The sequence below is a fragment of the Thunnus albacares genome, chromosome 5 (assembly GCF_914725855.1).
Source record: "Thunnus albacares chromosome 5, fThuAlb1.1, whole genome shotgun sequence".
Taxonomy (NCBI): domain Eukaryota; kingdom Metazoa; phylum Chordata; class Actinopteri; order Scombriformes; family Scombridae; genus Thunnus; species Thunnus albacares.
The window spans coordinates 6,455,892-6,470,263 of record NC_058110.1 but is presented as its reverse complement, the minus strand read 5'-3'; the positions used below and the strand labels follow the sequence as shown (position 1 = coordinate 6,470,263).

The window sequence follows — 14,372 nt, the reverse complement described above, 5'->3', positions numbered from 1 at the left end:
ATGTGTACTTTGACTTTTTTTTAGTTTGGCGCATGTCCCATATGCTAAAATGGAGGGGCAGGTTTTATGACCTATACTGCAGCCAGCCAGCCAGGGTTGTTCGAGATGTTTTGGCTTCACTGTTGGGGAGCTGTCATGACGTCCATATTTATATACAGTCAATAGTATGTCTGAGTGAAAGTATGCAATGTGCAATCTGATCAGAGAATCAGACTCATATGTTTAAGTTCTGCCATACATTTACTTAGACAACTCAGCTCAGTTTGTGAAGTGGTAACAAATCCCTGCAAAACGATCAACGCTGGAGGAAAAATCTAGATCCATTACTCAAGTAAAAGTAACAGTTGGACAGTAAAAATACTTTCTTAGAAGTAAAAGTCTTGCATTGAAAGTGTTACTTAAGAAGTAAGTGTGGGTATTATGAGATAAATCAATTTAAAGAATCAAAATTAAAGCACTGCAGAAAATGCCTCCTGTGGGTGTTATACTATTAGATCATTATTACTGATGCATTAATGTGTGAATAAGCAGCATTTTACTGTTGTAGTTAGTCAAGGTGGATTTTATTTTAAGTATTTCATGTACTGTTTAATCTGTAAAACAAACAAAAAAAAACTGTCTAGTAACTATACAGTCAAATAAATGTAGTGGAGTAAAAAGTAGAATATTTCTCTCTGAACTGTGGAAATGTGAAATGGATTAAGTACCTTAAACATCATCACCCTACAGTATTTGAGTTAATATACTTAGTTACTAAGATAGTGCTATATTATAATGTTTTCATGTCACAATAATTTATCAAAAAGGCTATTTTTCATTGTTATATTCTATTTTGTCTCTGAAGTCCATGTGCTTCCATGTTTTATTAATTTAATCCAGCAGAAAAGTCAGAAAAATCTTTATAAAGATTCACCTGCATGACTTGTAGAGGTTTAGCATCAGTTTTAAAAGGCTAAAATCACCAAGTGTGGCTGGTAGGCTAAATTCATGGAAGACTGTATGCAGCTGCTTTAAAATCACTGGGAGCAGGGGCTTTCAGATAGAGAGACTTTTTTAATTTATTGCAGCTCTATACTGTATTTATGTGTGTGTGTACATTAGTAGTAATAGACCCTTGAACCTGTTAAGTACAGTACAACTGAGTTGGCCTATAAAGAAACGTGTAAATGAGTGAGAGCTGTTATCTGTGTATGTGGAACTAAATGTTCATGCTTTTCTACATATAAGAGCTCCAATACATGTGTGTAGCCGATTATACTGTATGTAGGCCAGTGTGTGTGTGTGTGTGTGTGTGTGTGTGTGTGTGTGTGGGTGTGAGTGCCCTTTGCAGAGGCAGCTTGTAATCATTTGTCGTAGCAGTTGAGAGCTGAGCTGTATACTGGCCAGTGAAAAGTGCTCAGGTCCACTCTGAAGGCTGATCCATGTAGCAGCAGCAGCAGCTAAAGTGGAGGACGGACAGGACAGACATTCAACCTGCACTACTTCAGCATATTGATTAGTTATGTTTTGTCAGCTGTAAGCATGGTGGTGTGAGTGGGTGTGAGTCATTTGGTGTGTTTGGTTTGCCTGATTTCAGACTCCAGTAACTGCATTGGGAACAGACTAATAAAAGGTAAGACAAGAAAGTGAGCAATATTTAACCATATTAAATAATATCCATTACTACTACTATTTTGTACTATTGCTTTGCTGTTAACAACATACTATTCTAATAGTCAGATTAATACTGTACAAATTACAGTTGATCACAGATGCTTGTACTAAAAATACTTTGACATAAAGTTCATTCATTCTTTTTCTCTATCCACATTATGTTATATAGATTTCATTGTTATTATTACAACAAAGTAGTTGGAAGTAGCTGATTACATGTATGGCATGAAAATAACTAAATGCATTCATTTGGTATCATTAGCTTTAATGGAAGTATGTATATGTGTTTTATGTTAAGCAAATTCAACAAGAAACAAAGTAAAGAAAGTGTTAATTGTACCAACAGAAACAGCACCTATTGTACAAAATCAAGACATTAATGGTGATGTCAGGTTGAGTGTAGTAGCTCAACACTAAATCTTTAAAAAATATCTTTCATCAAATTAAAACATGGAAATGTCTTGCATAAATGAAAAATTAAGTGATAATAAAAACATTTGCAATATTGTTTATCTTCAACTTGTGCATAGAATTCATAATTGAGAAATTGCATATAAATATAATAATACCATCTATATTAAGTACTGTGGCTAATACACAGTGTGGGATCATTTCTGAATAAAAATAAAATCTATTTGTCATATTTGTTGTATACGTTTTTCACATAAAAAATATTGCTTTTTTATATTTGTGTATGCTATTTAGTAAAACTTCAAGTGAAATTCAGCACTCAGAATGCTTTGGTAAATAAGTCAGGCAAAGATACTAATATACTATAAATTTAATGTATAATTGGATACATTGACAATGACATAAATACTCTATAATGTTGGTTCTTAAATTAGTTTTGATTCAGTGTCCATTTTCTGTAATTTTTTTTCTAAAAGGAAAACAATTGATAATTGATGTGTATTTTGAAACGTAGTTCTAAAAGATATTTGATCTAGAAATGCTCTGTTTTTTATGGCACAATATATCATGATATAAGGGACACATCATATGGCAGTCTAAAAAACATCTATTAATAAAAGTATTTCTTTTGTCCTGTTTGTGTCTGAGTAAAGATGATCGAGTTGGGCCTCGCTGACGGTAGCCTGATCGACGAGCTGATGGAGCTGACGGCTCAGAGTCTCAGTAACTTGGAGATCCAGGAACACTTCAACATCATCAAGGAGATTGGCCGAGGGAAATACGGCAAAGTGCTGCTGGTCACGCATCGCTTCAGGGGTATAACTTTGTTTTGATTTCTAATCTCTTACAGTAGAGAGATAGTAGAGACTTTGTAATAAGTGTGTGATGTTTTTGTACCGAATCCCCAATTATACTAATATAACCATGCTCATGAAATATTGTATGATCTGAGGCACTTTTCCCCAAGAAAAAAAGGTGGTGTTTTATGACTCCAGTATTAGCAACATTACGCTGTCTTGGTAAAAAAATTAGGACAAATTGATAGATAGAAAAATAGACGATGACCACATTTTCTAACACATCAAGTTCTTTGTTTAATTTAAGTTATCTTGACATTTTAATGTTTCAAATAAATATGCAGTAAGATAACTTGGCTGTCATACTGTTATAATGTAATGTTATTGCTGTTACCACTAATTTAGCTTGGGGATGCTGTAATCCTAAAATAGAGCAAGCATAACAATCTCTGAAAACTGGAAATAAATTAAGAGCTAAGGAGAGAGAAGTACCTTAGAACAAAGCAGACACAGTGAGTAGAGTGGTGGAAGAAGTACTTCTTGAAAAACAAAAATAAGATGGGTGACTCCACAAACCTCAGACGGGCCAGAGAGAAAAAGAGTCATGCCAGAACACAAGCTGACATGAGGCTGGCTGGCTGAAGGCCTGGAGGCTTTGAATTTGAAAACCATTGGGATGGTGGGGAGAAGTTCTGGAGGTTGTGGAAAAGCTTTGTATACAGCAACAACCTAATATCAGTACACTGAAGTGTAATTTGTACTTCTTTAGTGAAACAAAGAAGATGTGCATGAACACTGATAATAACAGCCAATGATCTGCAGGGACTCCCATGGCCTTGAAAGTGATGCCCAAAGCCTCGACTAAGCTGCAGGGCTTTCTGCGCGAGTACTGCATCTCCTTACACCTATCCTGTCACCCCTGCATTGTGGGCCTCTTTGGCATTGCCTTCCAGTCTAATGAGCACTATTGCTTTGCCCAGGAGCTTGTCATTGGGAGGGACCTGTTTGCTGTCATTCAGCCAAAGGTGAGTCAAACATTGTCAAAATAAGACTAAGGCTTTGTACGAAATCCATACTCCACACTATTTCTAAGCAATTTTTTAGTGTGCTGTTGATGGCCAATTTTTCACCACAATCCAAAAAGGAAATTGAGGAACAGCACAGCTGGACAAAATTAAAAGTAATGGATGAATATTGAATTTTTGAAAAAAAACCAAAAACATTTTCACCTTATTGGCATTCTGAAGCCACATATGTTTAGCTTGTATACCACAAAGTACAGCTGTAGCTGATGGGAATGTCATTAGTTTTGCAGATATTTGGTCATAAACCGAAGTATTGGACAAATAAAAAGGTTTACCAGCTGGTTGTGCCACATGAAAATTCAGGGGATCCCCAATGCAATCATCCTCGGGGTGTCATGAATGTCTGTGCAAAATTTTGTGGCAATCCATCAAGAGTTGTTGACATTGTCATCCCTAGAGTCATATTGGGCACACCTAGTATTAGGGCTGGGCAGAGCCAAAAAACATAAAATCTCAATTTTTCTTCTAGCCAGAGGACGATTCACTTCACATTTTGTGTTTTCTTCTGTAAAATACAGAAAAAGTAGAATATTTTATGACTTCATACATAAGACAGTAGAGTAAAAATAACAAAATACCTGCAACATTTGCAAGGCTATCACTGTTAAGCATATTCAAAAATGACATGTTATCCCTCACAGCTGTGGGCTGTCAGTACCAGGTGCTGGAACTAGTGGAGCATAGGCCTTTACTTCAATAATCCATACAGAGCAGAGACTTCTGCACAAAAAAACATCTGCTCCTGCTGTTTATGTTTTGACATCAGTCTGATATCTCCAGGGAGTATACCAAATCTGCACACTGCCCCTTTGGCTCCACTGGCTTCAGCTGTTGGTACAAGAGATAGAACCTTGTCAACAAACACAAACCAAGAGCGCAGATCAGTGTGCTGAGTCCTTTTTCAGTCTGTCCCTCTAGTAAATGTGATCGTGCAAAGACAAAAAGTTCAATTTATTGAATAATTTCATATCTCCCTGTTGTCCCTAAGATAGTGGGAAGGTTTTTGGCTGAATCAAAGTGTTAGGACTTGCAGACTTAATGGCTGCATTTCAAGAAAGTCCCCAATTGTCTAGAGCTGTCTAAATCCACAGTTCATCAATTGTGGATTTTCTGCAAACTTCTGGAGAGACGTCAGAGTTCTAAATTGTCCACTTGGGGTGCAGACTTCACTGATTGAATTAGACAAAAGAGCAATATACGGGTATGACATGCAATAAAGGTCTGTGGCCATAGCCTAGGCACCCTGTAGAGATATCTAACCATACAAATGTGTATAGATATGAAGAAAAAAATATATGCATGCATTTTAAAAAAGTGATAGTATAAAAGTTGTGAAGTGCAGGGCTTACAGGGGCTGGTGTGGCCTTACAGTCTTGAAAACGTGATGACAGTAAGGACGTCACTAGTACTTATGCTTGAAATCAGCAAGAGCCCAGCCCACAAGTCTGGAGGGTGGACATTTGGATTCAGCCTTTCTTTCTTCATGTGGTGCTTTGTGATGAGTGCTATATGTCCACACTTGAGTGCTGTATGTCTTCACTTTTTGGAAAACTACACGTCCTTTGTCCAATTGTTCCAGGTGGGTATCCCGGAGTCATCTGTAAAACGTTGTGTCCTCCAAATTGCCAGCGCTTTGGAGTTCATCCACAGCCATGGCCTGGTCCACCGTGATGTCAAGCCTGAGAACATCCTCCTGCTGGACAATCACTGCTGCCAGGTGAAGCTAGCAGACTTTGGCCTGGCCCAGAAGAGAGGCACACTGATACGCTTCATCACAGGAACCCTGCCCTACATGGCCCCAGAGCTTTGCAGTGTTGCCCTGACGGAGGGCCAGAAAGAAGTCACAGCTCCTCCACTTAGCGTGGAGCCAAGCCTAGACACATGGGCCTTCGGGGTGGTTATCTTCTGCATCCTTACAGGCTACTTCCCCTGGGAGCGTTGCATGGACTCGGACGACTTCTACCAGGAGTTTGCCGACTGGTGCAGAATGGAGGAGAGGCCTACCACCGAGGAAGAGATTCCTCCTTTGTGGAAAAGGTTCACTCCAGAAGCCATGGAGTTGTTTAGTAAGCTCTTGGCTCTGGATGCAGGAAAGAGGTGTACAGTTGGGGAGGTGAGAGATTATGTGGAGAAAGACTGGCTTAAGAAGGTACATGGGGACGGGCAACAGCAGACAGCGGAAAAAGAAAAAGTCAGCACTTCCAAGGAATAATCCTGGGCATGGAGAGATGGAGATGCTTAGTAACAGACTTCATTTAATCTGTAATGCCCTTATGCTTTGACAGCATGTAAAATATATTATTAAATAATTATTAATTATAGGTGCCTGGATCTGGCATGCAATTTCAGTTTACATCATGTAAAGGGGTGGGGGTGAAGCATGTGTTCTGCTGTCCTTTTGACAAGAGGATCCAAACTGAGACAACCCACAGATGCTAGGTAAAAGTGATAGAGAAAGAAATAGCCCATTAAAGGGTTTTTTCCACGACTTAAGGCTCAAACACACTGAAAGCAATAATTGACACTTGTCATTTGATCAGTTATTATTGATTATTGATGCTCTATGGCGCACTGCAGGCATCAGATTTGAAATTCCAACCACAGAACCAACATTGGTTTTTCATTTTGTTCTTTCTATTAACCGCTGCATTAGTTGGATGTAATGAATGAAAGAAAAGGAGAAATGCAGAGGAGGAAAATGAAATTGAAACTAAGAGCGTCTGTGTCCACAGTAAATCATCTGTTGACTGTTTGATGGTTATTTATTTGTGCTTTAAAATGTAACTGCCGTAAAATCATCAGCATATAATGTTTTATTTCTCTCATGCAGCAATTTTGTTCTCACTACCGCTCGCTCTCATTGCTCGACCACCGCCGCGCTGTCTCTCTTTCTCTTGCTCGGTGGTGCACAGCTGGCTTGCGCTATCTCTCTCTTTTTCGGCTGCAGACAAAAGAGCTTTGGGTGTTGGGTCTGCATTTGACGCTCCAAAAATCGAAACAAGGTCAGAGTAGGTGCTTCAAGGCAGTTTGACGCACCTCATAACGCTTCTAGTGCATGTTCGGCCATTGAAAACAATGGGTGTACTTCAAAACGCGTGTGTCAGACGCTTCCAGTGCGTTTAGGCCTTTAGCATTGCACTTCTATTAAGTTTGGGACTCAAAAGAGACAGATTAAAAAAAGAATGGATATTCTTTAATCCCTAATATGAGTCAAACACCAAAAACACTAAATTCTACATCTGCCATAACTCAACAGTGTCTTGCGTTAGACCCTTCCTACCTTGGATGCCTGAGATTTGTAGCTCAGCTCTGTTAAATATTTTAAGTTTTAAGCCCAATCCAAGAAAATTGGATTTCTCAGAATTTAGAAAGCTCCCTCCAGAGCCACAGAAGACATTATACAACTGTTTTGACAAGCTGAGTAGTACTCCTTGGGAAAAATAAACTGATGTTAATGTGTAAAATCAGCATAGTGCTCCTTTAAATATTACTAGTTTATATGAGAGAAACATCTAAAAAGGGTATGAATCAATTTATTTGTGCCTTGGTATTATTTTTTGTCAAATTCGCTTTGTTTTTTATAGTTGTTCTCCAGTATAATGTTCTGCTCAAGTCTGGATTTCAGTTTCAGCTCATGCTCTGTTGTGTGTACATTGAAAAAATGCATAGTTTGATGCAGCACATGAACTCATTACAGCTGCATTTTGTATTGTTTGATATTTAAAGCTCTGTGTGATGACATTTTTATAGTATGAATAAGTATGAACAGTTCATTTTTGATTAATGATTTTTTTACCATTCTGCTTGTGTTTCTTGATTCACTGTAATCTGCAAGCACCAGGCAGCATACACTTGTTTATTGCCTAACGTCATCTTAAATGCAACAGACTGCAATTTGGACCCTCTCTCCTGGGTGGCGCTACTGTATCAAGCTATCACAATGAGCTCTAAAGCTCCCCTCTGAGGCTGTACAAACTAATATAAACTGGTGATTGTTTATTCATATATTTTAACTTTCATATATCATATGCATTGTTGGCTCTAAAAGGACCTTTCTCTGTGGACTTTGCATGTTCTAGTAAGTTTAGTTGACTTGCAGGTCAGCTAAAATGTAAACTTTCTATAGTTTACCACAGTTCTCTGAGATATTTTTTCCCACCTGCCTCTCATGGTCTGACAATACTGATATTAATGCAGGATGCAGCATGTACAAGTTAGAGCAAAGGGTGAATCAATACTCCAATCAATTCTCCACAAAACTGCTTAACATTTTGTAAAAGTCTCAAGACACACTTTCTGATACAATTTGTTATATTCTAATTTTTGTTGTTGTTTTTGTTTTACATATTTATTTTCAATTCAGTATTCCAACCTGTTTCTTATAAAATTTGAATTAAACTGTATATTAAAAATCAATGTTGCACAGTGTGCACAGGTAACAGTTGACTCGTTTCTGTAAACAGTTACTTATTACCATATTCTCCACACAATTTATATTTGTTGTATCCAATATCATTGTTCACAAAATACTATATATTGTCATGTTGTGAGAACAGAAAATTAAAAAGAAAAAAAAAATCATCCATCCATCCACTTAGTCTTGTTCTTTTCATCCACTCTCTTGGGCAAATATATTACTCTATTTTAAGCTAGATCCATGACCTAAGTCAGATCTCACTCTGTCTTTATCCCCCCTCTCACCCACTTCACTGACCTTCTTCAGCCCCTTTACATTGAATAATCTCTTGGCAATCTGCTGTGGCTGGCTCACCACTGATGGATGTCCTGCTTTTGTTTGGGAACGGGGTGCCACAGGTGCTTTCAGGAGGCGACATGTTGGCTCTTGGGCAGGACAAACCAGACTTGGCCCAGGGCCTGAACATGCTTGTCCCCCTCATGCTTTGCATCATATTTAGGACATTACACTTGCCAGGGTCATCTTTCACCTGACCCTTGGGCCTGTCATACAAACATTAATACAGCTAAGGCAAATCCGACCGCAAAGTCTGCGTTGGCATTTGATTCACCAACTATCTGTGTTGGCGTTGACACAGACTCAGTGTTTAAAAAGATTAAAATAATGTTTTGCATGCCTATTCTGTGTAACAAGGCACCACAAGCTGTGTATTAATCTTGTGAACTTTAAAAATATTGCTCCACATGCAGAGAAAAACAACTTCACTTTTTGCATATGAGCAAGAAATTGTGCTTTGCAAACTCTTAATGATTGAATAAAAAGATCTGTATAATTTCCAGGAAACTACATCTACACTAAAATCATAAGTCTCATCATCACGATTTCCTTCACCTGCTAAATAAAGATCATTGCGTGCTGTTATGAAAGGCACTGTGGTCATGGACTTATCTTATCTACATGACTGTCGTGTTTCGGATAGTTGAGTACTTAAACATCACATTAGTGAATCATCCCTGTGATAGGTATATACATATGTCCTTCTGGACATTTTGGGGCCCTATAGGCCAGATATAGAGTGGTGTCTCTGACGGCTTGGATCTGTTCATATGGGATATGTGATTTACATAACATCAAGTAATCAAGTTATTGATATCTCTGCATGATTTTAACGTTATGCAGATTTCTGATTGTCTGATCAGGACTGTCTTTAACTTTGTAACTTCCCAGACAGTCTCTGTCATTCCTCCACTGGCTGAGGTATAGGTATCAAACTTCCACTATCGGACATACTGAACTTTTTTCCTAACACTGTACAGCTTACAGTGCCCACCTTACCTACTGTATGCTTATATTTGAAAAAGTAATGTTGACATCCCCCTCAACGGAGTGTCCCCCTTTCCTGCATTCAGACTCCTCTCAGGTCTGTATGCAGCAGAGTGAATAGTGCATTCATGTATAAATGAAATGCAAGTCCAGAAAGTCATTTTTACAGATGTTTAAAAGTAAATTGGGTGTCTGAAATTAATTACGTTTTCCTTCCCTTTTTGCAGCCCTCTGCCTCGCAGCATGCTGGGTAACCACCTAGATCACCTAAAATGGCCGTTTCTGGGTATTCTTTTGGTTACAGTAACTGAACTCAGCCATGAACAAGAACACAATTATTTTTTAGTACAAAGCTGCCTGTCTGGATAAAATGAGAGATGTACATTAGGGATGCACGATATTGGATTTTTTGCCGATATCCAATATGCCGATGTTTCCAACTCATCGTGGCCGATTGCCGATGCCGATATCGATATATGCACATATTTTTTTCCAGCTGGCTGAGGAGACTATTATGCATGCAAGCATAGATTGTACTAAGTATGATCAAGAAAGGCAATATATGAAGGAAGAATTTAGGAAGACTGGAGTTCAGGAGCTCAACATTAAAACTTTAATGAACCTGCCAAGTGGGTGGAGCAGTGGTTTTCTTTGAGTTTATTAGACAGACAGGATTAATGTGTAGGATTTAATCTCTGGTCCACACTACGGAGCAGAAGGTGGCGGTAATGCACCTAATACGCTGGTTGCCAATTATAAACCAAAAAGAAGAAGTTTTTTCCAAACAGAGTGGTACATTCTGTCCACCGAAGTGTTTCCTATCTGTGCAGCCGAACATAGCAGCTCCTCGACAGACTGTTTCACCCTGATGGTCCCGGTGCTTCCTCCACAGGCTCCCCCTCACTCAAGCTGCCCGTCAGACCCACTGCTTCTTCCCATTTTAACCCAAATAACAAACCGGGGCTCAGTGCTCCAGTTGGATCCACATGGAGAGCTGGGGCTAACGTTAGCTGGGAGGCTAGTGGAGGCTAGCAGAGGCTAGCAGAGCATTAGCCTCTCAGCTAACGTTAGCCCCGGCTCTCCATGTGGAGCACTGAGCCCCGGTTTGTTATTCAGGTTAAAGTGGGAAGAAGCAGCGGGTCTGACGGGCAGCTTGAGTGAAGTGAAGCCTGTGGAGGAAGCACCGGGACTGTCAGGGTGAAACAGTCTGTGGAGGGAAGCACAGTCAGGCGGCGGAGAAGAAGGTGGCATATCGGCTGCTCATAATCGGCAGAATTCGCTGATACCGATATTTCATTTTAGAGCCTTTATCGGCCGATACCGATGACATGCCAACAATATCGTGCATCCCTAATGTTTATCATATGATTTGTTACTGTTATGATTTGCTGCTCTTCTCTATCCACCAACTACAACCAACTGCACTTCAGGAGGTCCGTCTGCATACACACGGAAGGTTGAACAGCTGGCCCTCTAGTGCGGGTACAACAACCTGGAGCTGAACATGCTCAAAATGTCAGAGATGGCAGTGGACAACATCCTGGACATAACCTGTTCCATCCTCTCCCCTCTGGTAGGTGCTACAGAACACCGTATGCCAAAACAACCAGACACAAGACCAGTTTCTGTCTTCAAGCCATCACACTAGTGAACAGATATATCAGCCATGTGATGTCAGAAAACATTTCCTGTATACTAACCCTGTAAAATAAAATAGAAAAAAGACCAAATACACTGTACCTTCAAATCATATATTATTTATATTAAGAGTTAAAATACACATTGTGTAATAAAAATGACATATCGCCTATCACTGTCGAATATACATTTTAGCAGGCATATACTCTACATAGCCATGTATACATGAATATACTGTATATAACCACCTACTCTATGTATATAAAATAACTTTTTATTCATACAATATTTATTCCACCACTCCTTGCACTCTTGCACACCCTTGCACTGTTGGTATATTTGATTAAAAGTTACAGAAACAGTCTGACCTTTATGCAGATATTGTTTATTGTTGTCCATTGTTGTTTTCATTTATATCTATGTATCTATTTCTTCACCTACTTGTATTGAAAGCCACTAGAAAGCAGAGTCTAATTCCTTACATGCATAAACATACTTGGTCAATAAAGCTGATTCTGATTCTGTGTGGAGCACATGTTGAAAGAAGATCAGCTGTATATTAGGAAGTCATGTGTTTCCAATTTGGATTACATTACATAATCTGTGGCGTCCTCTCTTTCACTGTTCTTGTTCATGTCTCTCCTTTCTTCGTACACACACACGCACACACACACACTCACACAAATACCAGGCTTTCTGGATGGCACCATACACACAGGAGCACTGTTAATAATACCACACTGTCTGTTATGGAATATCACCACAACTGGGGCCTTTCTCACAGCCAGCAGCTCGCCTGACTCTTACCTCCATAAAAGCCAGCATGAGGTGTCTACAGAAACTTTCATCATTTTCATGTTCTGTAGCTCCAATCTGTGCTTGAACAAATTATTACAATGAGAGCCACAGCGAATGGTGTTAGCAGGGGGAACAGATCAGAGTGTTTCAGATGAATATTTAAAATGAGGTTATGAAGATTTGGTCAAAGCTGTCTGAGAATTGCCTCACCTCAAGACATGCTATTCCTTGATTTTTCAGAATATTCAAAGCTGCATTTACCATCTTAGCTTAGAGTGTTAGCATGCTAACATTTTCTATTTGGACAAAGTAAACACTAACACAAAGTGATGGCAATGTCATTAGTTCTGCATTTATTTGGTCAGAAACCAAAGTTTTCAATATATTAGAAGTACTTGACAAAAAAAAGACCTAATGATCCTGAGTCACTCTGCTGGTGTGGCTCAAAACAAGTGTGTCATTTGGAAAATGATACAGTAAACATGATTTGAGGATAATGGGCTAAACCATGCCAAACACCAGTGGTGGAAAGTAACTACAGTAAGTACATTAATTGAAGCACTGTACTTAAGTACAAATTTGAGGTACTTTACTTGAGTATTTCCATTTTCATGCAGGACTTTTAATTGTAATGGAGTATTTTTACATTTCTGTGCTGGTACCTTTACTTGAGTAAAGGATCTGAATACTTCCTCCACCAATCCAAAACACTGTTATGATCCTTTAATGCCAGGTGGAAGGAGGGCTAGAGGATCACAGGAGACAAAGATTACTTAGAGTACTTATCAGAGTTTAGTCACTGCCTTTTTGTCATCAAAGAGGACTTCTGATCAAAACTAAACAACTAAACAACACAATGGGATCATTTTTTCCCTATTACTGGACCCTCTTAACATTTGTATAAATTCAGTACTGTAAGTAAGAAGCAAGTAATTGATACCATTTTTTTCAGCATAACATGGGCTATTTAAATATGTATGCTGCAGTGATATCACATGACATAATAAAAAGTTATAAGACCAAGAAGTCAAAAGAAAAAGTATTTTTCAACTTTTTATCCATTTTCCACAAAAACAAACTATGTGTAAATGATTATTATCTTCACATTTGTAGGCCTCAGTTTAAAAAAAGTCTCAATTGCACAAAAAACAAAATTATTTACAATTTTATCAAAACTGTCCATATTTGTGTTGGAGTTTTTTGGAAAACAGCATTTTTGCCTGTCACGCCACTTCCACCAAGCTGATCTTGTCATTCCTCAATTTCTGTTCAGTAATAAAATGTTTGTAAACAGAATAAAAACACCAATCAGAATAAAAACACACATTTCACTATATGCGTAATGTGCACATGCTTCAATGGTCAAAGTGTGCATGGAGGTAGGAACATGTCTTTACCATTGACTGTAAAAAATATGGACGTTGTCACCGTGATGTCACCCATTGGTTTGCAAACTGCCGTTTTGAAGCCTCGAGTGTAGTGATTTGACCATTACCATCTTGGATTTAGCCATCACCATGTTTGATTTTTGGAGCCAGAAGTGTCCATATTTGGATGAGAGAGTGGAGCTGATCATAGTGCTAGCTGCTAGTGTGGTTAGCACGGTGCATTTACAATCTATGGTTAACAGTGATAATGCTAATGCTAATTTTCGCTAGCGAAAAACAGGCCTAAAACTGTTAAAACAAAATGTACTCACCAGCAAAACTGATCATCTGACTCATTGATAGGTCTTACAACCAAACACTTAACAAGACTGTTTTTAGGTGACGACAATGTTACAATTAACTTCAGTGAACTGAAAACACACTGTGAAATAGCAGCAGTTACACCTATAGGCAATGGTTACATTACATAAGCAATGTTATCGCCGTGGTAGCGACTTGTCAACCACAACGTAGCCACGCCCTAAAGCATACCCTGCTTTATCGTCAAATTTAAATTAAATGGGACCATAATTTACAAAATGAGCATCATGCTGTATTGAAGAAGACTTGAACTTGAAACTAGCAATTGAGATCATAAACTTAGGGAACAGTTTACTGACATTTTTCAGCCCCGGAGGCACTGAAATTTGACGGTAAAGCAGGGTATGCTTTAGGGTGTGGCTACGTTGTGACTGACAAGTCACTACCACGGTGACAACATTGCTTACGTAACATAACCACTGCATATGGGCGTAGCTGCTGCTATTTCACAGTGTGTTTTCAATAACACAACCTGTGATTGGACAAGCAAGATTCAACATGG

General features: G+C 38.8%; 1 protein-coding gene across 1 annotated transcript; it reads left to right on the top strand.

Annotated features, from left to right (window-relative positions):
* Positions 1 to 1,378: 1,378 nt before the first annotated feature.
* Positions 1,379 to 6,535, top strand: si:dkey-8e10.3 (serine/threonine-protein kinase SBK1). Its single transcript, XM_044352325.1, has 4 exons — positions 1,379 to 1,612; positions 2,718 to 2,880; positions 3,684 to 3,886; positions 5,526 to 6,535. The coding sequence occupies exons 2-4, from the start codon at positions 2,718 to 2,720 to the stop codon at positions 6,156 to 6,158; spliced, it is 999 nt and encodes a 332-aa protein (XP_044208260.1). The 5' UTR covers positions 1,379 to 1,612; the 3' UTR covers positions 6,159 to 6,535.
* The last annotated feature ends 7,837 nt before the right edge of the window (positions 6,536 to 14,372 follow it).

Bases quoted from the DNA above. Each gene is read 5' to 3' on its own strand.
- si:dkey-8e10.3 (XM_044352325.1), top strand. From the start codon at position 2,718: ATGATCGAGTTGGGCCTCGCTGACGGTAGCCTGATCGACGAGCTGATG. The intron at 2,881-3,683 runs GTATAACTTTGT...AATGATCTGCAG, and splicing joins GGTCACGCATCGCTTCAGGG to GGACTCCCATGGCCTTGAAA. The intron at 3,887-5,525 runs GTGAGTCAAACA...CAATTGTTCCAG, and splicing joins TTGCTGTCATTCAGCCAAAG to GTGGGTATCCCGGAGTCATC.